This window comes from Mus caroli, chromosome 7 (genome assembly GCF_900094665.2).
Source record: "Mus caroli chromosome 7, CAROLI_EIJ_v1.1, whole genome shotgun sequence".
NCBI lineage: Eukaryota > Metazoa > Chordata > Mammalia > Rodentia > Muridae > Mus > Mus caroli.
This window is the reverse complement of record NC_034576.1, coordinates 1,308,872-1,333,910: the sequence shown is the minus strand read 5'-3', so window position 1 is coordinate 1,333,910 and position 25,039 is coordinate 1,308,872. Positions and strand designations below refer to the sequence as shown.

The 25,039-nt window shown below is 48.7% G+C and overlaps 2 protein-coding genes across 5 annotated transcripts in view; both read left to right on the top strand.

The window, feature by feature from the left end:
• The window catches only part of Ppp6r1 (protein phosphatase 6 regulatory subunit 1), a 28,348-nt gene extending 10,501 nt beyond the window's left edge, over positions 1–17,847 (top strand). For all 4 annotated transcript variants that reach the window (XM_021166168.2, XM_029479418.1, XM_021166170.2 and 1 more), the window contains exons 2-24: positions 2,061–2,293; positions 5,453–5,639; positions 5,724–5,861; positions 5,944–6,009; positions 6,755–6,867; positions 6,962–7,075; positions 7,330–7,492; positions 7,588–7,740; positions 7,825–7,959; positions 8,630–8,694; positions 8,815–8,930; positions 9,025–9,110; positions 9,221–9,310; positions 9,389–9,486; positions 13,190–13,247; positions 13,326–13,501; positions 15,554–15,687; positions 15,780–15,912; positions 16,038–16,108; positions 16,241–16,322; positions 16,785–16,895; positions 16,986–17,042; positions 17,142–17,847. In XM_021166168.2, coding sequence (XP_021021827.1) covers positions 2,061–2,293; positions 5,453–5,639; positions 5,724–5,861; positions 5,944–6,009; positions 6,755–6,867; positions 6,962–7,075; positions 7,330–7,492; positions 7,588–7,740; positions 7,825–7,959; positions 8,630–8,694; positions 8,815–8,930; positions 9,025–9,110; positions 9,221–9,310; positions 9,389–9,486; positions 13,190–13,247; positions 13,326–13,501; positions 15,554–15,687; positions 15,780–15,912; positions 16,038–16,108; positions 16,241–16,322; positions 16,785–16,895; positions 16,986–17,042; positions 17,142–17,145 — 2,583 coding nt within the window. In that variant the 3' untranslated portion in view covers positions 17,146–17,847. The remainder of the gene's footprint in view (positions 1–2,060; positions 2,294–5,452; positions 5,640–5,723; positions 5,862–5,943; positions 6,010–6,754; positions 6,868–6,961; positions 7,076–7,329; positions 7,493–7,587; positions 7,741–7,824; positions 7,960–8,629; positions 8,695–8,814; positions 8,931–9,024; positions 9,111–9,220; positions 9,311–9,388; positions 9,487–13,189; positions 13,248–13,325; positions 13,502–15,553; positions 15,688–15,779; positions 15,913–16,037; positions 16,109–16,240; positions 16,323–16,784; positions 16,896–16,985; positions 17,043–17,141) is intronic.
• A 105-nt stretch (positions 17,848–17,952) lies between these two features.
• Tmem86b (transmembrane protein 86B) lies at positions 17,953–21,103 on the top strand. The gene is made up of 4 exons (XM_021166173.2): positions 17,953–18,229; positions 18,825–18,905; positions 19,320–19,566; positions 20,390–21,103. Exons 2-4 carry the CDS (start codon positions 18,855–18,857, stop codon positions 20,770–20,772), a joined length of 681 nt encoding a protein of 226 aa, XP_021021832.1. The 5' UTR covers positions 17,953–18,229; positions 18,825–18,854; the 3' UTR covers positions 20,773–21,103.
• The last annotated feature ends 3,936 nt before the right edge of the window (positions 21,104–25,039 follow it).

The following is a 25,039-nucleotide window of genomic DNA, read 5'->3' as shown; positions in this document are numbered from 1 at the left end:
TACAGTGTGAGACTGTGTTAGGTGCTGTCCTGTGTACTACAGTGTGAGACTGTGTTAGGTGCTACCCTGTGTACTCTTAGTAGCATAGGAAGATTAAACATTTCTTTTTCTTTTTTCTTAGATTTTTATGTTTTATATGTATGGCTGTTTGGTATTTATGTACATATGTGCACCACATATGTGCCTGCAGAGTTCAGAAGAGTGCATTTGGTCTTCAGGAACTGGAGTCACAATTGTGAACTGCCATGTGGGTGCTCGGAATTGAATCTAAGCCTTCTGGAAGAGCAAGTGCTCTAAACCACTAAGTCATCTCCTGCCCCTGGAGTCTTTATAGTTAGAATAAGTGTATTGTTATTGTGTGGTAATCTTTCTGGATAGCACTAAGTGAGCTCTGTACAGCTCAGAGTAAGAGGACAAAAGCAGGGCTGGGGGGCTGCCTGGTTCAGCCAAGATGATTGGTAAAGCCCCTGTGCAAGGAGAACGAGAATGGGAAGACCCTGAAGAATGAGCAGAAATTAGCTGTTTGGACAGAATCACTGAGGTAGACCAAAGCTTAGCATGTTTTAGAAACAGAACAAAGAGCAGTGTGTCTAGGATGTGTGAGGAATATAGCATGAAGAAGGTTGAAAAAGTAGAATAGGTTTCCAGGTGGTGCTTGAGGGCAGCTCGAGTCCACTGGGGTTGACTATCTCTTCAGCAAGCTCTAACTAGCTGGCTGGCTGTGGTGGAGGAAGTCTCTCTAGGACTAGACTCAGGTTGTGAATCAGAGGGTCTTGGGAAATAAGAGATCTGTGCAAGGGGGAACCATATAGGCAGAGAGGGTCTGATGTCTGTGTGCCAAGTTTGTAGGCTCTCCTGGCTGGCTCTACTTTGTCTTCGCTTCATCAAGTGTGGCCTGGAGTAGCAGTGACTTCTGCCTTTGGTGGTTGTCAGGCTATCAGGAGACAAGTGAAGAGTAGAACTTGTGGTCAGGCCTTAATTGTAGCAAGAGGTCCACAGATACTATCCTTGGGCCAGATGGCCTCTGAGGGCCTGGGAAGCCTCAGGGTTCAGTTTACTGGGGTTCAGTTCTTCCCATCCTGTGTGATGTCAGCTTCCATAGTTGTGGACCCAGGCATGTTGTTGAGTAAGTTGCTGGTACACAGGTTGGGTCTGTTGACAATCTCTTTTAGACTTAGATTTTTGTAAAATGGAGCTTTGTTGTTGCCTTGAGAGGAGCAAGGCCTAGTGCAGGTCAGGGACTCAGGATAGTGCAGTCACCTGGTTAGTACCCAGGGTATTCTGGTCTTACCTAGCTACTAGAGTCAGGGCTTGATAGCTCACTTTGTTCTCATGCTGAACTGAACATGTTTACCATCATGTGTTTTCTTTGGGTCCTGCTTAGTGGCTGTCCTGTTCTCGGAGCCCCCACCCCAGGTTTTCCTCTTCTCTGTCCCAGGCCTGGGCGTGGGGTGATGAGTATGGTTGGGCTCTGTTTGTGTGTGTGGTGTCCAGGCAACAGCCACAGCCTCGAGATGAGCATACTTCCTCTCTCCCGGCTGCCACCACCCCACACCTCACCAGAGACCTTGGGTGATTTGCTAGCATGGGCAGCAGCTGTGCACTAGAGGTCATGGAAGTATTTGAATTTGTTCAGCAAATAAAATGAATCTGAAGCTAGAAGTTCAAATGGTATCCTTGCCCAGATAAAGGAGAGTGGAGTGGACACAGGCTCATGGGATGGGCCAAGGTCACTGCATGCCACTTAGCTTTTCCTTGTAGGCCCTGGATGGTGCACACTGAGAACTTCACCAGGCCTTAAGCTGAGAGTGATACAGTGACTTTTTATACTACAGGGGGGGCAGCTTGGAGGCTGAGATGGTGGGTTCTGGGTTCCTTAGCAGGGCTGAATACTGTTCACAGTCTATGTGCTATACCTGTGGAGCCCCTGTGCAGGGCAGACTTGTGAGGAATCTGTGTCGGGCCTAGAAGGGGTGTTTGTGCTTGGTCACTGTGACAGTGCCTCATTCAGCAGGGGTTGCTAGATGTGTGTGACAAGTTGATTATGCCCATGCTTGCAGGGCGCCATGTTTTGGAAGTTTGATCTGCACACAAGCTCTCACCTGGACACACTGCTGGAGAAGGAGGACCTGAGCCTACCTGAGCTGCTGGATGAGGAGGATGTGCTGCAGGAGTGTAAGGTTGTCAATCGGAAGCTCCTAGACTTCCTGCTACAGCCGTCCCACCTGCAGGCCATGGTGGCCTGGGTTACCCAGGAGCCCCCAGCCAGTGGTGAGGAGCGGCTACGCTACAAGTGAGTCCTTCTCTCACCTCTACTCAGTAACTGAACTTGGGGGACTAGGAAGTAAGGCAGGGAGGGAGGGCCAAGCCCTTTAAAGGATCACAGCTGACCTAGTGAAGACTCTTCATGGTTCAGTTCTTTTAAAAATTGTGTATGATAAGGTTCTCTAGATAGACCAAATATAAGGCCTTGGGATAAGTCCCACTTGCCCTTCAAACCTCAACAGGGAGCCGCATTTTCTCGCTTTCATTTTATTGTTAGCCTTTTTTCTAGTTTGTTCTCAGTTTTTGCTTTTGTTTTTGTTCAGTTTGGGTTTTTTTTTTTTTTTTTTTCTTCAGACAGGATTTCTCTGTCTTGCCTTGGCTATCCTAGAACTTGCTGTAGGCTAGCCTTGAATTCACAGAGGTCTGCCTCCTAAGTGCTTGGTTTAAAGGCTTGTGCACATTTTGTTGTTTTCTAGATAGGTTCTCATATAGCTCAGGCTGACCTTGAACTGGCTGTGTTAAGTATCCTGATCTTCCTGTTCCCTTCCAAGTGCTGAGATTGTAGCATGCATTCACCATGCCTGACTCCTTCCTTGTGTGTGTGTGTGTGTGTTTGTTTTCAGACACAAATTGGAAGAGTCAGTCTCTCCAGTTTCTCTTTTCACCATATAAGTATATAAGTTCTGGTGCTTGAATTCAGGCTTGGCCTTGACCTGCTGAGCCATCTCCCTGTCCTTCCACCTTATGTTTTGAGACCAGGTCTTCTAAGTCTGAAGTTAGCCAGTTCAGCTGCACTGGCCCAAGGAAGCTCCAGAAATCGTCCTGTCCCTGCCTCCCTAGCTCTGGCGTTAGACACAGGCCATCACAGTCAGCATGTACACTGGTGCTGGGGATCGAAACCCAGTTTAGAGTTCTGTACTCAGTTTTGACAACAGTCCTATGTGCACCTGTGTAAGCCTCTGTGTACTGCATACCTATAGGCTTCCAAGGAGCCCAGGGGATATGGAGTTACAGGCTGGGAGCCATCTGATGTTGGTGCTGGTGACTAAGCCTGGGTCCCCTGCAAGTTTTAAATGTGCTTAACTGCTGGCCTTCTCACTAGTCACCGCCCTTATGTTTTTAATCAGTTAAGATTGTTGTCAGGATGATGTGGAGTTGAACATAGTTTATAAGAAGTAGTTGAGAGTGACCCCAAGTATATGTCGCTGGTTTCCCAACTGGAATGGTGACATGGACAGAGCATACCTGCTACCTGCTCAGTCCCTGTTGAAAGAAGGCTTTCTGTTTTTACCTTATACTCCTTTGCATATGTGCAGACATTTAATTAACTGTATAGGCAACATCCTGACCACATCCATCACCACACATTCTTTCTGTTCCCTTCATAACACGGTACCTCCTTTTTAACCCATGCTTAACGTTGGCAGCTACTAGTCTGTTCCCCTCTTGCCTAGTTTTATCATTGGATTTTTTTCAAAATAATTTTCTGGAGATTTTAACCCCTTGAGAAAAAGTGGCTGTTTTTTCTTTTCATTAAGAGTAGCAAGATCCTGCCAAGACTGGCTTCGGCTCACGGCATTCCTGATCCACCTACTGTTGTGGGGCTGCCTGTGGGGCTTCCATGTAGTCTACAGCCAGCCCCTGACTGTCTTATTTTCATATAAGGACTTTTTTATTTTTTATTATTTATTTCTCTTTTGGATTTTGAGCTTTAAGAGTGCAGTATCTGCTTCTGTCTGACCATTCTTGGTCCCTAACATAGTACATGAAGGCTCTTTATGGGGAGGAAGCATATGCCACCTGCATGGGGCATAGGGTGTAGCACCAAATGGTGAGGCAGGACCAGGCAAACAGGACACTGTTGGGCTCCCAGCAGTTGTTGCCATCTTGCTGTTCTTCCTCAGGTGCAGGTCCTTCCCTGGGTTTACATCCCTATCCCCTGTGTCTCCTGTTCACTGTGCTGTTCCCTGCCTTCTTGTTTTCCCATCCTGGAAACCTTGAGCCACACAGATAATGATGGTTGCTCCTCAGTCTTCCTGTTACAGTGGGGACTCAGTAAAGCAGTGTTGGCTGTAGAGTCACGGCCTGTTTGGTCTTGCTGCCTCTGATAGCACTTGTGGAGGACAGAGTGAGTCTGTCATTTGCCAGCTTGTCCCACCGGATGTCTTCTCTGCTCTTCCCTTTCTACCCATCAACCCTCACTAACCTGCACCCAATGGACTGTGATCTAGACTCGGCATAGAGAGCTGACAGTAAAGCAGCCTTGCTGGCTCTGGGCGTCTCTGCCCTGATTAAGGAGTCTGTTTTCTAGGTGTTGGGGGCCCTTGGCACAGGCCTCAAGGTTTTGGGCTAGACTTGGAATAGCTGTGGTCTCCTAGGGCCTTAGGTGATGTCCTGAGTAGTGAAGCTTCTGGAATGTTAAGTACCCAAGGGTGTTTGAGGACAGGAGCAAAGGTTGGAGGGTTAGAAAGATAATGTCAGGGCTAGGATGCTGAGGAGAGGCCTGAGCTGGATGGAGCAGCATGTGGGACTGGGCATGGCATTAGAGGAGATAGGAGTTAGTGATGGGAGGGAGCAGGAAATGTTTGAGTTTTAGGACTGAGTTCAAGTCAGATGTCATTTTGTGGTGGTGGGAGCCCCAGTGGGTTTTTTGTTTGTTTTGAGACAGGGTTTCTCAATGTAGCCCTGACTGTCCTGGAACTCACTATATAGACCAGGCTAGCATTGAACTCACAAAGAACCTCTACCTTTGCCTCCTGAATGCTGGGATAAAAGGTGTGGGATGCCAGGCCTGGCTGTTTTTTATTTTTCAAATATATTTTTTGTGTACGGTGTTTGGCTGCATACTAGCAGATGGGTATGATGAGTACTTGCTCCTGATGGAGGCCAGAAAAGGATGATGGATCCCCTGGGACTGGAGTTGCAGTTGCTTGTGAGCCACCTTGTAAGAGCTATGCATCAAATCCAGGTCCTCTGCAAGAACAACAAGTGCCGTTAGTCAATTGTGGCCTCTCAGTGGGTTCTTAGGAAGCCTGAGGAGGGCTCAGAAATTGAATGGGGGTTTTATTTCTCTTTGGTTTCCCTTCCTGGACGCAGGAACCCCTGAGCCTAATGCTGGATGTGGGGAATGAAGGCAGTGCTTCCACTTTCTCTCTGCACTCAAACCTACCTTGTACTCACTTCCTAGGTACCCTAGTGTAGCCTGTGAAATCCTGACCTCTGATGTGCCCCAGATCAACGATGCCCTGGGTGCAGATGAGTCCCTCCTGAACCGACTCTATGGCTTCCTGCAGAGTGGTGACAGCCTCAACCCGCTGCTTGCTAGCTTTTTCAGCAAAGTCATGGGCATTCTTATCAATCGCAAGACAGACCAGGTGCCTACTGACTCTCAACATGTGGGGGAGGAGTTGGGGGGGGGGTGTCAGGACCCTATGCTATGACACAGCCTGTGCCCCCAGCTTGTGTCCTTCCTGCGCAAGAAAGATGACTTTGTGGACCTGTTGCTGCGGCACATTGGTACCTCAGCCATCATGGATCTCCTGCTGCGTCTGCTTACTTGTGTGGAGCGGCCTCAGCTGCGGCAGGATGTCTTCAATGTGAGGAGCTTACTCAGGAAGTGCTCGGTGGAGTGGGACGGGCTGGCATTTGCTTTAGGAACTTACTGTTTTCTTCTGTCAGTGGCTCAACGAAGAGAAGATTGTCCAGCGGCTAATTGAGCAGATTCACCCATCAAAAGATGACAATGTGAGTGCTGGCTGACATCTCCAAACCTCCTCCTCTTCAGATTATGTTCTACAGTCCTTTTATGCTTTAAAAGATGGGGAGGGGAGCTGACAGTATGGCTCAGGTTTTAGAGTGCTTTCTTGGGATTCATGAAGCCCTGGGACCACATAGACCAGGCATAGTGAGTGGCTCACACCTATAATCTCAGTTCTCTGGAACTTGAGGCAGCGAGTGCGAAGTTAAGTATCCTCCTTTGCTTCTTAGCAAAGGCTAAGCTACACGATAGCCTGGGTTACATGAAACTCTTGTACTGTAGCATGGCTCAATGCCTTATCCTTTTCATGGCTGAATAGCAACTATCCCAGTGTGGGTGGGCTGAGCTTTGCTTTTGCTTTCTTTTTTTTTTTTTTTTTTTTTTTTCGAGACAGGGTTTCTCTGTGTAGCCCTGGCTGTCCTGGAACTCATTCTGTAGTCCAGGCTGGCCTTGAACTCAGAAATCTGCCTGCCTCTGCCTCCCTAGTGCTGGGATTAAAGGCGTGTGCCACTACTGCCCAGCTTGCTTTTGCTTTCTATTCAGCAGTTGTTGAGTGTGTGATTGAGCGGTATTGCATGTGCATACATGAATGTCTCTTTTCTTGAGGTTTTGGGTACGAGCTTTCTCATTATAGTGTGTATCCTGTGTCCGTGTGACTACTATTTGTCTGTCTGGAAGAGGCTGGGAGCAGATGGTTAACTTGTGCATACTCACTTGTTTCTGCTTCCCCAGCAACATTCCAATGCATCTCAGTCCCTGTGTGACATCATCCGCCTAAGCCGCGAGCAGATGATCCAAGGCCAGGACAGCCCGGAGCCAGACCAGCTGTTGGCCACCTTGGAGAAGTGGGTTTGCAGGATCAGTACTGATGCCTGGGGTGGGAGCTGTCCTGGGGGAATCCTGGTCCGTGGCCCCTTCACTTTGACTCCTCTTCCCCAGGCAGGAGACCATCGAGCAGCTCCTCAGTAACATGTTTGAGGGAGAGCAGTGCCAGTCTGTCATTGTCAGTGGGATCCAGGTGTTGCTCACCCTCCTGGAACCTAGGAGGCCAAGGTGAGGTATACCAGTCTAAGGTGGCTTACTGCCCCTCCCTGCACCTATAGTCCCTCAGGGCCTCAAGGACTGAATGGCCATTGTTCAAAACTATGGCTAGTAAGAGAGATGGTTCTTCTCCAGTCAGGCCTGTCCTCTACTCTTCTTTTCTGACCTGTTAGAAGGCTCTGGATGTTCAGGGCACAAGGTATTCTTCTGGCTCATTTTTGTAGCCTCTGTGGCTCACTCTGCCTTCACACTGCTCTCCTTCACAGGTCTGACTCTGTGACCATGAACAACTTTTTTAGCAGTGTGGATGGGCAGTTGGAGCTCCTGGCTCAGGGAGCCCTGGATAATGCACTGTCTAGTATGGGTGCCTTGCATGCCCTGCGTCCCCGGCTTGATCGCTTCCATCAGCTCCTGCTTGAGCCTCCCAAGGTGGGAGACATGGGTTGTTGTGATTCTAGCGGGAAGTTGGGGTGGAAAAGAAAGTACCCCGTGAGCACTAAGCCTTCTTTTCTTTGTTCCTGTAGCTGGAGCCTCTGCAGATGACGTGGGGCAGTCTGGCACCACCACTGGGTAACACAAGGTTACATGTGGTTAAGCTCCTGGCCAGTGCCCTGAGTACCAACGCCGCTGCCTTGACACAGGAGCTTCTGGTGCTGGATGTGCCCAACACCTTACTGGTACAAGGGATGGGATCAGGGGCCAGGGAAACAGAGATGTGTGCAGAGCACTTTTAAAATCAGCCTGTGTCCTCACTCCCTTAGGACCTCTTCTTCCACTATGTATTCAACAACTTCCTGCATGCTCAAGTGGAAGTGTGTGTGAGCGCAATGCTGAGTTCCGGGCCCCCTCCAGACAGCAGCTCTGAGACACCTGTCCCAAACCCTATCGTGAAACATGTAAGCTAGGACTCCTGTTCCCCTTCCGCTGAGGACTTGGTGCCTGAGGCCACTGTCTCCTCCTTTTACTCTTGTCGATTGGGCAACATCAGTACCTGGGATGGCTGTGGTATATACAGCTGGGGAGAAGTTGGTGTCTCCTGAGGGCCAGTGAATGCATGACTTGGCAGTAGAGAGTGGGAAACTAGGGACATTTTTCTGAGCAAATGAGGGGCTCTGTATACTCTATGTGAGAAGTCAAAATGCACGCTAGCACACCTTAATGCTAGCTCCAGAGTGGAGGATCTCAACTTTTTGAGTCTAGCTTAGCTACATAGTCTCAGAGAAAACAAAATTAGGGCTTGGGATGTAACTCACTTGGCTAGGTAGTACCTAGCATGCATGAAGTTCCCCATTGTCCCCAGCACAGTGTAAAAAAGCATGTGTGGTGATGCACTTGGGAGGTTACATAAAGAGTTTGGGGCTAGCCTGCCTGAGACCTTGTATCAGAAAAGGAAAAAGAGAAATCCAGAATTAAAGCAAGCTGGAGACGCTGGCTCCTCCTTTTCCTTCCTCTGCTCACAGGCTGAGGCTCTGGTGAACTGTGTTTGCTGAGTTAAGGCCTCTTCCCCATCTGCTGGGCTCTGGAGTGTAGAGATCCCCAAGCTAAGTCCTCTTTGCTCTCCTGCAGCTCCTTCAGCACTGCCGCCTGGTGGAGCGCATTCTGGCATCCTGGGAGGAGAACGACCGTGTGCAGTCAGTACTTGCACCCTTCCTGTGGGGACAGATAGGACAGACAGTGGGAGGATGGGTTGGGGGCCTGGATAGCCCAGGCATCTAGCCTGTCACCCAGCACTGACCTCCACTCTCAATCAGGTCTGGAGGGGGCCCAAGGAAAGGCTACATGGGCCACCTGACTCGGGTGGCCAATGCTGTGGTGCAGAATGCAGAACAGGGGCCCAATGCTGAACAACTGGGACAACTGCTAAAGGGTGAGGCACGGGGCTGACTGAAACTGCAGCTTGCAGAGGTAGGTGTTGGAAGCTGAGGTTCTCCCCTCACACTCTTCCCTATCCATGTGCTCAGAGCTGCCAGAGGAGCAGCAGCAGCGATGGGAAGCATTTGTGTCAGGACCCCTGGCCGAGACCAACAAGAAGAACACAGTGGATCTGGTGAGGCCTGACCTGGAATGTGGCTCATGCCCCTCCTTCCTAGAGCTTCTTGCCTTGTCTTGTCTGGGGGTTTCAGCAGGTCCTGACTACCCCCACCATCCTATCCCTAGGTAAACACTCACCACCTGCACTCTTCCAGTGACGATGAGGACGACCGACTCAAGGAGTTCAACTTCCCTGAGGAGGCTGTATTGCAACAGGTAGACGTGGGCTTGTGGAGGAGGGAGGAGTGGGGAAAGGCAGCCCCCTCCCATCCCTGACCCCCATGCCTCTTGTAGGCCTTCATGGACTTCCAGATGCAACGCATGACCTCAGCCTTCATTGACCACTTTGGCTTTAATGATGAGGAATTTGGGGAGCAGGAAGAAAGTGTGAAGTAAGTGTTCCTCATACGAAGTTAAGACTCTGCTTTCTGACAGCTTGTGCTGTACCTTCCTGTGTGTGTTCCTCTGTGAGGTCACAGTGGTGTTTAACCTCCTGATGGTATATGCCTTGTGCCTTTTCTTTTTTTTTTTTTTTTTTAAATTTTGTAGTTATATTTATGTACAGAAAACGTAGTGTACATTTAACACAAATTAGTGGCAAGTTCTTTAGCCTTTGCCTTTTCCAGCTTGGCAATGCGAGCCCCAGACTTAGGACCCAGGATGTTGCCTCGCCGGTGGTGACAGATCTCATCATATCTGTCATTATAATTGGTCCTAATAGCTTCCACCAGCTTAACCAGAGCACCCTTGTCTTCCGAGTTAACCTGTGTGAGGACAACAGTGGTGCATGTCTTCCTGTGGACCAGGTGCCCCAGCCTGGCCTTTCCCTTGATGATGCAGTAGGGCACCCCCATCTTTCGACACAGGGAAGGCAGGAAAACCACCAGCTCAATGGGGTCTACGTCATGGGCCATCACCTTCTTCATGAGCCTTCTTGTTCTCCACCAAGGTGGTGACTGTATTGACTCCTGCTCGGAGGACAGGAGGTCTCTTAGTTGGGATGTCCCCTTTGCCAGCAGCTTTCTTCTCAGCATGGGCCAGTAGCCTTTGCTTCTTCTCTTGCTTTGTCTCTGGCCTGTACCTGTGGGCAAGCTTAAGCAGCTGAGTAGCTGTCTGCCTGTCCAGGGCCTGGGTGACCTGGTTAATGGCAGGAGGGACATTGAGCCGCTTGTAGAGGATGGCTCTTTGCCGCTGCAGCCTGATGTAGCGGGGCCATTTGACGAAGCGCGTTAAATCTCTTTTGGGCTGGATGTCCTGTCCAATGCTGAGTTCTTGGGCCTCTTCTCAAACAGAGGGTTGACCACCTTCTTGGCCTCCTGCTTCTTGACGACGGCGGGGGCCGGGGCCACCTTCTTCCCCTTGGCCTTCTTTTGGGCATCTTGCTCGGCTGGTGGAAGGATGTTCATCTTTTTGGGTTTACCCAGCTGTGGCATTGTGTGCTTCCCTCTTCCTCTAACCTAACCCAGTCTGTAGTCATCTTCCCTTCCACAGGGAAGGTCATGAGGGTGGGACACCAACATTTTTCATGGCAAGGATGATGAGCATAGTGTATGGTATATGGTGTAGGGATGATACCTCAGGGAGAGATGACCTGGTCGTGATGAAGTCTTGATGTCTCTGGGAAAAGTAGAACACAGTGGTCAGATTGCTGGATTTTGAGGCTCTCTGCAGTGGGATCCCAATAAGATTTTACTGTCAGGGGTAGAGAGATGGCTTATCGGTTAGGAACACTGGGTGTTCTTCCACAGGTCCTGAGTTTAGTTCCCAGCAACCAACCACCTGTGATGGGTTATAATTCTGTCTTCTTCTTCCTTTTTTTTTTTTTTTTTTTTGTTTTTTTGAGACTGAGTTTCTCTGTGTAGCCCCTGGCTGTCCTGGAACTCACTTTGTAGACCAGGCTGGCCTCGAGCTCAGAAATCCGCCTGCCTCTGCTTCTGCCGTGCTGGGATTAAAGGTGTGCGCCACCATTGCCTGGCATGATTCTGTCTTCTTATATGCATGAGAAAAGAACACTCATACATAAAATACATAAAATAATAATTATAGTAAAAAAACTTAACTGCCTGAACTACCCAGAAGGCACTGCCTGTAAGGAGCACCTCACAGTTGGCACATAGCAAGCCATCTCCAAAAGTGGCTGGTTATTCCCATATTTAACACTTGAGTGCCATAGTACAGACTTCTCAAGGTCAGGGGTTGTGTGTCAGCTACTGCAGCCTATACCTATACCTGTACCTGTACCTGTACCTGTACCTGTACCTGTACCTGTACCTGTACCTGTACCTGTACCTGTACCTGTACACCTGTACCTGTACCTGTACCTGTACCTGTACTCCTTGAAGCAGTTGCCTCATTGGCACTTAGTGTTATATATTTTCCAGGAGGATACCTGGCCATTTCTTTCCCTCTAGCACTTTTGTTCTCACTAACGACAAGGAAGAGAATGGTGGCCACAAACTAAAGGCCACAAACCCTGATAGGAAGTGATTGGTCCCCCTGCATTTCCTGTTAGCAGTAAATGGTACTGGTAATTAGGACCCCTCACAGAGAGTGGTGTCAGAATAGGAAGTGTCTTGTTAATGCTTTATGGTAATTTTTGTTGTATGATGTTTATGAACAAATGGGCACAGCCCAAGTTCTTGTTAGCAGGAACCATGGATGGATGAATAAAATCTTACCTAGATTGTAATTCTGAGTCCTTGAAAACACCCTTCAAGGTAAATTGCTTCCTTAGTTTTTTTAAAAAAAGATATATTTATTTATTTTGTGTATATGAGTACACTGTAGCTGTCTTCAGACACACCAGAAGAGGGCATTGGATTCCACTACAGATGGTTGTGAGCTACCATGTGGTTGCTGGGAATTGAACTCAGGACCTCTGGAAGTGCTCTTAACTGCTAAGCCATCTCTCCAGCTCCTGTTTTTGTTGGTTTTGTCTTAAGATTTATTTTAATTTTATGTGTTTGACTTTGCCTGTATATATGTATGTATTGCAGTGCCTGGGAAGCCAGAAGAGGGTGTAGAATCCCCAGGAATTGGAGTTACGAGTGGTCATGAACCACCATGTGGTTGCCTGGAACTGAGTCCAGGTCTACAAGAGCAGCAGATGCTCTTGACCACCGAGCTACCTCTCCAGTCCAAGAGGTTTTTATATTTAGGGAGGAGATGAGGACACTGCCCTTTAGTGTGATTGTAAGAACCAAGTGGAATGTGTTGGGAATGTATATGATAGGTGACTTACTCTCTTCCTCCTTTTTTTTTTAATTTAATTTTATCTGTAATTCATTTTTTATATTCCATATTCCATTTCTGCCCCTTCCCTCCCACCCTCCAACTGCTCCACATCCCACACCTCCTCCCCACCCACCCTGTCTCCACATGGATGCCCCCACCCTCCCATCCCACTTGACCTCTAAACTCCCTGGGGCCTGCAGTCTCTTGAGGGTTAGGTGCATCATCTCTGAATGAACACAGACCTGGAAGTCCTCTACTGTATGTGTGTTGGGGGCCTCATATCAGCTGGTGTATGCTGTCTGTTTAGTGGTCCAGTGTTTGAAAGATCTTGGAGTCCAGATTAATTAAGACTGCTGGTTCTCCTATAGGATTGCCCTGCTGGTTCTCCTATAGGATCGCCCTTCTCCTCAAATTCTTTTAGCCTTTCATAATTTAACAACAGAGGTCAGCTGCTTCTGTCCCCTGTTGGTTGGGTGCAAATATCTGCATCTGATTCTTTGAGTTGCTTGTTGGGATTCACTTCCTTCTTTTTTTTTTTTTTTTTTTTTTTGGTTTTTCGAGACAGGGTTTCTCTGTGTAGCCCTGGCTGTCCTGGAACTCACTCTGTAGACCAGGCTGGCCTCGAACTCAGAAATCCGCCTGCCTCTGCCTCCCAAGTGCTGGGATTAAAGGCGTGCGCCACCACGCCCGACTCTCACTTCCTTCTTATCGTGCCCTTAGAGTTCTGTGAACACTGGGTTTGATGTTATAACATCTTAGGGAGGAGGTGAATTTGCATAGTAATAAGGGTTGCTGTGTGTCATGTGAGCAAGCAAAGGAGGTGAGAATTATGTCCCACTTCATTTTTTCCTTTTCTTCCAGTGCACCATTTGACAAGACTGCCAACATTACCTTCTCCCTAAATGCTGACGATGAAAATGTGAGTGCTTCCTGTCTTGACTGTGGGGAGGGGAGGAGTCACAAGCAATATAGCCCATCCTCCTGTCCTCCTCTGCAGCCCAATGCCAACCTGCTTGAGATATGCTACAAGGACCGGATCCAGCAGTTTGATGATGAGGAAGAAGAGGAAGAGGAGGAGGGCCAAGGCTCAGCAGAGTCAGATGGAGAGTATGGTGCCTGGCAGAGCAGCCAGCCAGTGAGAGCGTCCCAGGCAAGCCAGCCCCCTGGTGTGCGGTGAGTTTCTGTCTGCCCACCTACCTCTTAAGTTCCCAGTGCTTGGAGATGTGTGTGCACTTAAACAGAAGCATGTGGACAAGGGCACACACTCACGCACTAAGTGCAGAGGTATGTAAATATGTTGGGCTGAAATGAAGTGAATGAGAAAAATGAGAATGTTGTATGTTAGTTGGGTGTTTTCAGTCATAAGTGGTAGAAACCCAGTTCATATGAATCAAGATAGGCACTAAATGAAGAGGTCTACATCACTAAACTGTGCTCCTGAGTTCAAATGATGCCACACAGATTTCCCTTCCTCTTTCTGAAATGAGAGAAGAAGCCAGGCATGGTGGCGCACGCCTTTAATCCCAGCACTCGGGAGTCCGAGGCCAGCCTGGTCTACAAAGTGAGTTCTAGGATAGCCAAGGCTACACAGAGAAACCCTGTCTTGAAAAACAAAAACAAAAACAAAAAAAAAAAAGAGAAGAAACCTCTCTCAATTATATTGTTCATCAGCTTTGTATAGATAAGTCTTTTTCTTTGTTTCTTTTCTTTTTTTGTCTGATAGTGTGATCAAATTATTTCATGTTAAAACTTTTGCTGAGATAAACACTTTATGTATGACTGGAGCTCTAAGCTTCTGCCTCATAACTTGATTGAAAAGCAGTTATGTATGTTAATTTTGTATTTGTATAGTGTGCATGCAGGTAAATGTGTGTATACCGTAGGTTTGCAGTAAAATGGAAGCACACAGCATCTAGAGCTCGGAGCAGGACCTGAGCCCTCTGTGCCCCCACGTGGCTGCTGTCCCTCCTGCCATGGGCAGCAGCGTCCTGACATCTTTACATGAATCACTTTTGTATCTTTCCCCACTCTTTATAATCATACAGTATAAGGAACCCAATATAGAGTGGGTCCTGTGTCTGAAATTCGTGTCACTAAAATGTTTTGAGGCAGGGATTACAGCTGTGTGCCACAACCCCTGGCTTAGACAGCCTGTAGGTGGTCAGACTTGGTGGCAAGTGACTAACTGCTGAGCCATCTTGCTGGTGCATACATACACACACTTAAGTTGGGATAGATTTATTGTACAAAATGGTAGATTTTGTAAAACGACATTTTAATGTATGTTATTATTCTCTTCTTCTTTCTTCCCTCTTGCCAACTAACTGCCCTTTTTAATTTTTTTTTTAAACTATTGCTTTTTTCCCTTAACATGTTATCCTGCAGATGACGTAATTTCATACTTTATGGCTGAATAAAACTCAGACTTTTTGTGTATAGGTCCCATTTTGTCTAGTGCTCTGTTGATGGACGCTGAGGCTGATGCTGTAACAGATTGGAAATGGTGCCGTAATAATCATGCTTGTGCTTGTGTCTTTGCCCCCCCCCTTTTTTTTTTTTGTCTTTGCTTTATTTTCATTAGATTCTTCATATATGCCCAGGTGTGATAGAGCTGCCCTATAGAATATAGCACAACTAGTAGTAGTTTTTTAAAGAAATCCCTCTGTCTCTTTCTCTTTTTTTTCTCAAGGTTTTTGTTGTGTTGTTTTGTTGAGACATACTATCGTGTAGCCCAGGCTGGCTTGAAGTTGCTATGTATCTGAGGATAACCTTGAGCTTCTGACCATCCTGAGTGCTGGGGTTATAGGCGTGCACCACCACACCCTCTTTATGCTTTTTGTGTTCTTATATTCTTCCTTTCTTTACTTCATTCTAATGAGTTTCCAAAACCTCACAGAGCTGGGTTAAGAAAGTCACCCACACAATTGCCTAAGTCCCAGATTCTAAACATCTCAATGCTATTCTTGAAAGGCTTGTGTGTGTTTGATGTTACGGGTGGCCGGTGACTTGAGAGTTGGTGCCTCATCTCTTGTTGTAGTCGCTGAGTCTAGTTCTCAAGTGACTGAGACTCTGCTGGCTGGCTGCTTCTCCAGCACCCACATTCCTGGGCTTACTAGACCTCCCTGGAGGCCTTTGCTCTCCATCTCTGTGGTCCTGGCCCGTGGTTGGGGAAGCAGATCATAGGCTGTCCCTACATGATCACCTAATGAGTTGGTGTCTGTGCAGGAGTGGAGGAAGCACAGACAGCGAGGAGGAGGACGATGAGGAGGAGGACGAGGAGGAGGAGGAGGGGGCTGACCAGGCAGCCTGTGGAAGAACCAGCCCTTCCTCCTTCCCCAGCCCCAGCACTCAGCCGCCTGGTGAGTGTTGGATGACTTGTGTTCAGGAGTACATGGAGTTTCTGACTGTTTGGAGCTCACCTTTTGTCCATGTTCTCTCACCTCTGCCACAGGCCCGAGTTGGACTGCTACCTTTGACACAGTGCCTATGGATGCCCCAACAGGTCCCCCAGTTTCTAAGGAGGCAGACATGTCCTCTATCCAGATCCCATCCAGCCCTCCAGCCCATGATTCCCCACAGCTCAGGTGTGAATGGACAGGGCAGGGCAGGCGGGTATTGCTCTGGCATCTGGTCTGGGAGGCTCTCCTGTGTCTCTTAGGCTTGGGAGTTGACCACAGGCATTCTTTCAAGCTCCTCTTTTACCTTCTAGGTCTCAGGACCCCACACACCCCTCAGCACCTCAGGAAGTCACAGATAGCAGCAAAGTAGCAGAGCCCTTGGGTGAGCTAAGCCATACCTTTCCCATAAGGGCTCTGGACTCTGCCTCAGGCCCACATGTATGAAGACGGCACAGCCATGTCTCAGCTTGCTGGAAGGTGGCAGCTGAGATATGGTCCATCTCTTTCTCCACAGCCCCCTGCCAGGCCTTGGTTAGTGTTGCGGATGTCCAGGCCACACTGCATGGGATGCGCTCTGCCCCCAGCTCCTTGGACAGGTGACCATTGATGTCCCATCTCAGCTGGAGGGGGGTAGGGGAAGCCCAGCCTCCTTGCCGAGGTGGGTGCTGGGCTCTTGTCCCTACTGTCCTTAGCACTAAGCTCTACCTTGAGCTCCTGTGTCCCTGTAGCCGTTCCTTTTTGTAATTAAATGTTTTGGACAATGGCACCTAAAAGGGCTCTTGTGATCCCAGAGTTAACAACAGCTTCCAAGAGGATCAGGGACTATGAGAAGCAGGACTGTGCATAGCTCCAGAAGCATATCCTGCAGGGGGATGACCACTGAGAGTAGCTGGGTATAAGTTCTGGTTTCCTCCTATGGTTCTGCAGCCCCACTATGCTCTGCCATCAGTATGCTCATAGGCTTTTCTGTTCTGAGATTTCTTTGTTACCCAGCCGTGGCCTCAGGCAGGCAGTAATATGGGAATATCTAACAGTAGTCAAATTGATCTCTCTTACAGTGCAACCAGAGACCCCTCTACCTCTGTCCCAGACTTCAAGGCCCACCAGTCTCCTCAGACCATGGAGGGGAAAAAGAGCCCAGAACATTTGGGGCTTCCCCAAAGCCAGAGGTGAGTTAGTCTCTCTGGGTGGTGTTGGTGAATGAAGCAGGGCTGATAGGGCAAGAAGTAACCTCCACGTTTCCTTTTCTCCCCTAACAGTGCCCTTGAGATGCCCAATGGCTCTACCCCAGGAGGGCCTATTTCATCGGGTTCCCAGTGAGTGTGGCAATAGCCTTGGGTGGGTCAGCAAGATGAGGTCACTGGACCCATCATGTCCATGGTCCATGTGACACATGTGTTTCTCTCTGTTTCCAGGTAGCTGCCTGGTGACAGTGGTGGCCAAATCCTCTGTCCTCCCTGTGGAATCCCTCTGTGGGGCAGGATGAGTCCTTTGGTGGCCCTCTACTCTATTGTCCCACACCCTACATTCTCTCCTCTGGACTCCCAAGGAGGCTGGTGCCAGGGAGATGCCCTCACCCACCCCCATTTGCACTGAGAAGAGAAACTATGGAGTTTTGTCTCCAAGAATAAAGATAGTCACATAGAAAGGAAAGAGAGAGAGAGAGAGAGAACGAGAGAGAGAAGTATATTATATATTATATATATATACATATATATATACATATACATATATATGTTGAGGGAGGAGTAAGAAAGGAAGCCAGGACAATAACTGGGCCAGCAGCTCTGAAGCACACCCTCCCCGTCTGTCCCAATAGGGGCTGGCGCTGGGGTTGGAGGCCGCTGGCCTGTGCTCTGGTGCAGATGCTCGTACCCAGCTTCACTCAGGACCACCTTGGGGTGTAACAGAGGGTGTCATCTGGCCCCTGGCCCTGGGGAACATCCCCAGAGGCCCAGAATGGGGGTTGCTGGGTACCCCATGCCCCGAGGGTTCCAGCACTGCTGCCAAGTGGCCTTGTCCCAGCTTCCCCCCCCCCCCAAGGCTGGTGTGAGTGTGCAAGTATGTGTGCAGAGCTTGTGTTTCATACTGCAGATATAAATAAAGGAAGATAGCAGAACATTCCTGCTGTGGGACTGTGAGTTCTGGGACTCAGAGTTGGGTGAACTTGCTCTTCATGGCCTAGAGAGCTACATTCTCTTAGGACCACTTGTGAGAGTGTGTGTGGGTGTAGGGGATGGGGAATACTTAGACATCAGGCAGAACATCAGGAGTTAGCACTCTGGGGCGCTCTCATCCTGATGTGTGTACCTCCTTGGCCCTGTTCCAAAATGCAGATCAGTTAGGGCTGTGCTGAGTTAGCTCAGCCCTCTTACCTCTATCCTCTAACAGACCTGCTAAAAAGAGCAAGAGGTCCCTGGACTTTGGAGCTGAGCTTCCTGCCATTAAGGGGATAGGAGGCACCAGGCATGTGGTGGTGGCAGTCAGAGGCCGGTGGATCTGTGTGAGTTCAAGCCCAGCTATGTCTACAAACTGAGTTCCAGGACAGCCAGGGCTGGGCAGAGAACCCTGTCTCAAAAACAAAGGTGTGGGAGAGATGAGGAGACAGGAAGCTGCCTTGAGAGTGGACATACAATGCAGCATCCCTAAGGGGACGGCTGAGGAACCTAGTAGTTTAGGTCCCTATCTTGTTCATGGGAAGGCTGCAGAACAGTGAGTGTACAGTGGTGTGATCGTCCTTCTAGGCAATGTTTGAATGATTTCAGGCACAATACCGGATTTATTTAACCAGTGTTTGTGGCAGGACTCCTGTTTTCCAGGGTTGGTTGTGGGGCTACCCCTCTGTGGAACTTTGCATTGTTCCTTATAATTGGCTGGGTGTGAGACAATGGGAGTTCCACTATGGGGGAGGGGGCTCATTTTTGGAGGTGGTGGCCAGGTTTCTAAGTGCTGGGGGGTGACCCTTGGTGCCTGATGGGTACCTTATCAGCAAGTGCCAGACAAGAACAGGCCTTGCGTGAGCCCTGTTATCAGCCCCAGAGTCCACAGGACACTTGTGTTAATGTGTAACCACAAGGCTTCCCCTCTGCCCTCTGAAGCCGCTGGCTCCGAAAGAGAAGCAACTCAACATGGATGCTAGAAAAGAGGGGCTGCCCTTGGAGACACTCTTTTCAGACCAAGTGAGAACCTGTAAGGTGGGGGGATGGGTCAGGTCTGGGAACGAGGGCAGTCCTGGGGCCTGTGATTCTCTATGCTTGGTGAGTTGGTTGGATCCCCTGTCCTTCCAGGAGGCTGGGTTTTAAGGTATGGTTTTGTCCTTGCAGGAGATAGGAATGAAAAGGTTCTCAAGGTGGCTAAAGATCCGAGTCCGGAAAGTCCAACCTGGACATGCTTGGGTCCTGGCATGAGGGTGGTGTGGGGGACGGCTGTTAAAATAGGTTCTCACTATATATCCTAGACAGGTTTTGAATTCAACAGCCTCCTGTTTCCATCTGCTAAGTACTGGAATTAGACATTTCCTACAGTGCCTTGCTGTGACCCCTCCCCCAGGACTGGCTGAGAATGGGAGGCTGAGAAGCTTCCCTCTCTTGAAGTACCCACAGGTCCGCAGGTGGCTGGCCCCCTTCATCCTTGCCTGCTCCCTTTACTTCCTCCTCTGGATTCCTGTGGACCAGCCATCTTGGGTCAGTGCCCTGATCAAGTGCCAGCCCATTCTCTGCCTGGTTATGTTCCTGTGGGCTGTGGCCCCTGGTGGGAGCAACACCTGGCTCCTGCAGGGAGCTCTGGTATGTTCTGCTGTGGGAGATGCCTGCCTCATCTGGCCTGAAGCTTTCATTTATGGTGAGCAGGGAGTTCTATGACAACACACCTAGGGTTCTTGTGGAGTTGAGTCAGTGCTGGGACACACAGCTTTTCATTATAAAGAGCCCTCCCTCCCTAGGTCCTCTGGGATACCAGAAGGCAGTGATGAGTGACAGCGTAGCTCACAGTTCAGCCAGGAGCTTGGAGTCAGACTGGTTGGAAGATGTGGGATTACCTGGTGGGATGGGGTGGTGTGGAGAAAATTAAGGTGTAGCATGACTGAGGTGGGTGGGGGGGAGGTAAGGAGTCATTTTTGAGATGTCTATATATGAGGGCTGGTCTGAATGGCCTCAAATGTTTCATCCTCCTGCCTTAGTTTTCTCAAGGGCTAGGATTACAGGAATAAGGATATCTGTGTAGATGGGAAGTGTGGCCATCCTGGGCATGGAAAGTGTATGTGGAAAGGACCTGGGGTAATAGTGTGTGAATTATTTTGTCCAAATGGGCCAGTTTGGCTAGAGTAGGATGGGGAAAACAAGGGTATGGGGCTTCCCAGAACGCAATTTGGAAAGACAGGTACTTGAGCAGAACAAGCACATGATGCTATGCATTTTAAGGTTATCACCATTGCTTTGGGAACTGATTGAACACCCAAGGATAAGAAGAATTTGGAGAGCCATCAAGAAAGAGTGCTGTAATCAGCAGAGCATGATGGTGCTGTGGCCATTGGGGGGCTGGTGCTTTGGGGGCATTGTTCTTCATGTCTGCTGTGGCCGAAACAACAGGGAGAAGCAGGGAGCCAATTGTGCCTCACTGGCTACCCACCCCTACCTCACTGAGTTCTTATCCCTCTCTTCTTCAGGCATGGCAGCCTTCTCTGTTGCCCACTTATTCTACCTCGGGGCTTTTGGCCTGACCCCACTGCAGCCCGGATTGCTGCTGTGCACCACCTTGGCCTCTCTGACATACTACAGCTTCCTCCTGCTACACCTTGAGCAGGGCATGGTCTTGCCCGTGGTGGCCTATGGGCTGATTTTGAACTCCATGCTGTGGCGCAGCCTTGCCTGGGGTGGAAGTGCTAGCTGGGGTGCTGTGCTCTTTACAGTCTCAGATGGTGTGCTGGCCTGGGACACTTTTGTCTACTCTTTACCTTTTGCCCGCCTAGTGACCATGAGCACCTACTATGCAGCCCAGCTTCTCCTCACCCTGTCGGCTCTCAGGAACCCAGGGCTCAAAACCCACTAATGCAGGCCTCAGACAGCCTGGTATCCCCTTCTATAGGGACCTTGGCTTTCCACACTGACCCAGCCTGGCAAGTGAATGCTTCCAGTCATATGCTGACAGATATGTGGCCATCTTTAACATCTGCATACTGTTGGCAGAATTTCACATCTACCACTGATTTCAAACTGCCTTCCCTGGCTTCTTCTGGATTCCAGGACCCTCAACCCAACCCATATCCTGTCTTCCCCTCCCCATGCCCACTTCCTTTTCCCAGTCAGCCTTTCCTATCCACCTGCCCCTTCACACTGCTCCAGATCTGGTTCTAGCTGTTTAAGTAAAATGAGTGTTGGAACATCAGTGTCACCATTATTTGGGAGGAATGTATAGGGGGATGATGACAGTTCTAACAGCAAGCATGGATTTAGAGGGAAAAAAAAAAGATGATTTAGGTGTGAGTCTTAGAATTTCTATTCCTGGACAAAGCATCATGACCAAGAAGCAAGTTGGGGAGGAAAGGGTTTATTCAGCTTACACTTCCACATTGCTGTTGATCACCAAAGGAAGTCAGGACTGTAACTCAAGCTGGGCAGGAAGCAGGAACTGATGCAGAGGCCATGGAGGGATGTTTCTTACTGGCTTGCTTCCTCTGCCTTGCTCAGCTTGCTTTCTTATAGAACCCAAGACTACCAGCCCAAGGACCACCCACAATGGACCCTACCCCCTTGATCACTAATTGAGAAAATGCCTTACAGCTGGATCTCATGGAGGCATTTCCTCAACTGAAGCTCCTTTCTCTGTGATAACTATGTCAAGTTGACACACAAAACCAGCCAGTACAGTGGGTATACATGTGTGTACAGATGTGTGAACTTATATGCTCCTACTGACATCAGAAGAGAATATCTGGTATCCTCTCTCTCCATCTGTCTGAGGCAGAGTCTTCCCAGAGCCTGAGGCTTGCAGTTTCTCCACTAGACCAACAAGCTCCAGCCTGTCTGCCCTCCCCAGAGCTGGGCTTATAAGATTTAAACTCTAGTCCCCATGATTGCACAGCAAGTACATACATCTCTCTCTCTCTCTCTCTCTCTCACACACACACACACACACTGGATTATGTGAACTTGTATTTATCTGTGTGTATCTGTACACAGTAAAAACGAGTGAAAGTACCTATGGAGGTTGGAGGTGTCAGATCTTCTGGATCTGGATTACAAGCAGTTGTGAGCTGCCTTTCCACCCCCCCCCAACCCCCACCCCATTCAGAAACCCCATTCAGGGTTTCTCTGTGTAGCCCTGGCTGTCCTGGAACTAGCTCTGTAGACCAGGCTGGCCTTGAACTCAGAGATCTGCCTGCCTCTGCCTCCCAAGTGCTGGAATTAATAAAGGTGTGTGCCAACACCACTTAGCAAAACATGTATTCAAGTAATTTCTATGTTCCCCAATCTTTTTTATTTTTATTTATTTATTTCTCACTTTGTAACTCAGGCTGGCCTTGAACTCAGATCAGCCCATAATAAGCACTCTTGACTGCTGAGTCATTTGCTGCTCCAGCCCTTATATGTTTCTTTTCAGATAGGATTTTACCATGTAACCCATAACCTATGGTACTCTCAAATTCGCTATCCTGCCTCAGCCAGCCCCTCAAGCAAACATCGTGATTAATCCCCGTGATTCAAGGTCTGTTGCCTGATCACATCCCAGGCCCCTCACGCTGTGTGTGTGTGTGTGTGTGTGAGGGAGGGGGCTGATCAATGAACTCCAGGGAGTAGGATTATAAACAAATGCTACCATGCCTGACTTTATGTGGGTTCTGGGGAATCAAATTTTAGGTCCCCATGTTTATATAGCAAGCATTTTACCAACCTTTTTACCTGCCTATCCCCATTTATCTGGTAGTCTTTGAACCCACTGTGTAGCTGAAGATGACCATGAACTTACAGTGCTCCTGCCTCCACCTCTCAAGTGTTACAACTAACACATGCATACATTTTTGTAGTGGTGGGGACAGAATCTAGGATTTTGTGCATGTTAGGCAGGCACTCCACTATTGAGCTACATCCTCAGCAAGACAGCTTTCTGGGGAACACAGCCACAGTAGTTACAGTGTCAGGAAGAAGTGAGGACGGAGGGACCTAGAGGCGACAGGTAATTGCAGATGGGTGTACAGTAGGGAGGAAGAACTTAGGGGTGGTTCTCATCAGCAGTGTGATAAGTCACTTCCCATGTCTGGGCTTCCTGCTGTGTCAGAACACATGATGAGGTCCAACACCTACCTCAGCTTATCAGGCTCAAAAGCAAGTACTTTTTTTTTTTAAACCTTTCTATGTATGTGTGGTGTGCATGCATATGTGTATGTGTGTTCACATGTAGAGACGTTGGTGCATGTGTATCCTGCATGTTGAGACTTGTGAGGGTCTCTGCAGACACCAGGACCATCAGAGTAACAATCCACATGAGACAAGAAGGAAATCGGGTTCAAGCCAACTCAGCTGTAGCCAGTGTGTTCAAACTTATAGAGTCTGACCCTGAGCAGTTTATTTGAGGCATATTTTATTTGTACAATTTGAAAACAAAAGTTTACAGGTATAACACAATCTCCTGTGCACAAGGAGGCATAATTACATCGTAGCACTTCTCAAAGTACATGCCACATTCATGAAGATGGGTTTTAGAGATAAATTACATGTATTATGGGCCTAGGGGAGGATCTTATGTGGCCTTGGCCATACAGTGTTTAGCTCATGTGGGTTATCAGCCACCTCTGACCCTGCTTGGAGGAGCCCTTGGCCATAGATAAGGCAAAGATGAGGTTGGCTGTAGTGGCCTCCTGTCCTGCTTGTAGTCTGACCCTACACATAGTACAAGGATCGCTTAGGTTATTAGCACCTCCATCTCCAGCCTTCTGGGCAGAAAAGACAACCTGCATGTCTAACAGTCCTGTTTTCCCCAGCGCTATCTACGAGTGTGCTCCCTACAGAGGCCCAAGGTTGGCATTGAGTGACTTTCTTCAATCACTGTCCACCATATTTATTGAAGTAGAATCTTGCTGAACTTATACTGGCTGACTAGCCAGCTTTCTCCAGATATTTCTTGTCTCTACTTCTTGTCCATTGGGGTTACGGTCAAGCTGCCATAGCCACCCATCTTGTCTGGGGATTCTGGGGATCAGAACCCTGGCCCTCATACAAAGGTTGCAGTACTTTACCTGTTGAACCATCTTCTAACCTGTCTTGTATTTATGGACAGATCTCACTCTCTAGTACAGGCTGGGGTAAAATTCACTGTAGTCCACGTATGTTCAGGCTCACAGCAGTTCTCTGCCTCAGCTTCCTAAGTGCTAGGATAATAGCTATGAGCCAGCACAGCTGGGTAAAAACTGAAATTCTATACCCGTTAACTAGCATCCCAGTCCTCTTCCCTATCTGTAAATCCCACTATTCTAGGTACTTCCCAGAAGTGGAAAGACTTTAGTTAACTTTATTTTCCCATCAATTTATTCTTTGATAGTTTCTGACATGTATATAGTCTATCTTAAATATACCTACCCCAGGACTTCTGCAGTGCCAGCAGAAGTCAGAAGAGGGCATCAGATGCCCTGGAAGCAGAGTGGCAGGCAGGTGTGACCCTTCATGTTTCCTGCAGGAGCAGTTAAGTGCTCTTACCCACTGAGCCATCCCGTGAGCGCATCTCTCACTGAAATGGAACTCACAGGGTAGACTGGTTAGCTGGCAAGCTCCAGACATTCTCCTGCCTCCACCAACCCAAGGCTGTCATTACAGGTTTGTGTGTGCTCTTATGCCTGGGATTTAATGGGTGCTGGATATGGTACTCTGGTTATCATGCTTTCACAGCAAGTAGTTTACCACTGAGCTTCCCCTGCCTGCTAGTTGAGCTTTAATTCCTCGAAGGGCTGTTACAGGATCCCCCAGCAGCCATACCACCTTACATTTCTACCAATGTGCAAGGTGCACGTTTCCTACAGCCTCACTATAACAACCTGTGAGTTTTTGTTTTCCCTACGGTCCTGTTTTTGTCTGTTTTAAAGATTTATTTTATGTGCATGAGTGCTCTATCAGCATGGACACCTGTGTACTAGAATAGGGCATCAGATCCCATTAGAGAAGGTTGTGCGCAACCATCTCATTGCCAGGAATTGAACTCGGGCTCTCTGGGGGAGCTGCTGGGACTCTTAACTGCTGAGCCATCTCTCTCCGCCCCCCCCCCCACTCCTGGTTTTTCTTAAGACAGAAAATCTCTCTCTCTCTCTCTCTCTCTCTCTCTCTCTCTC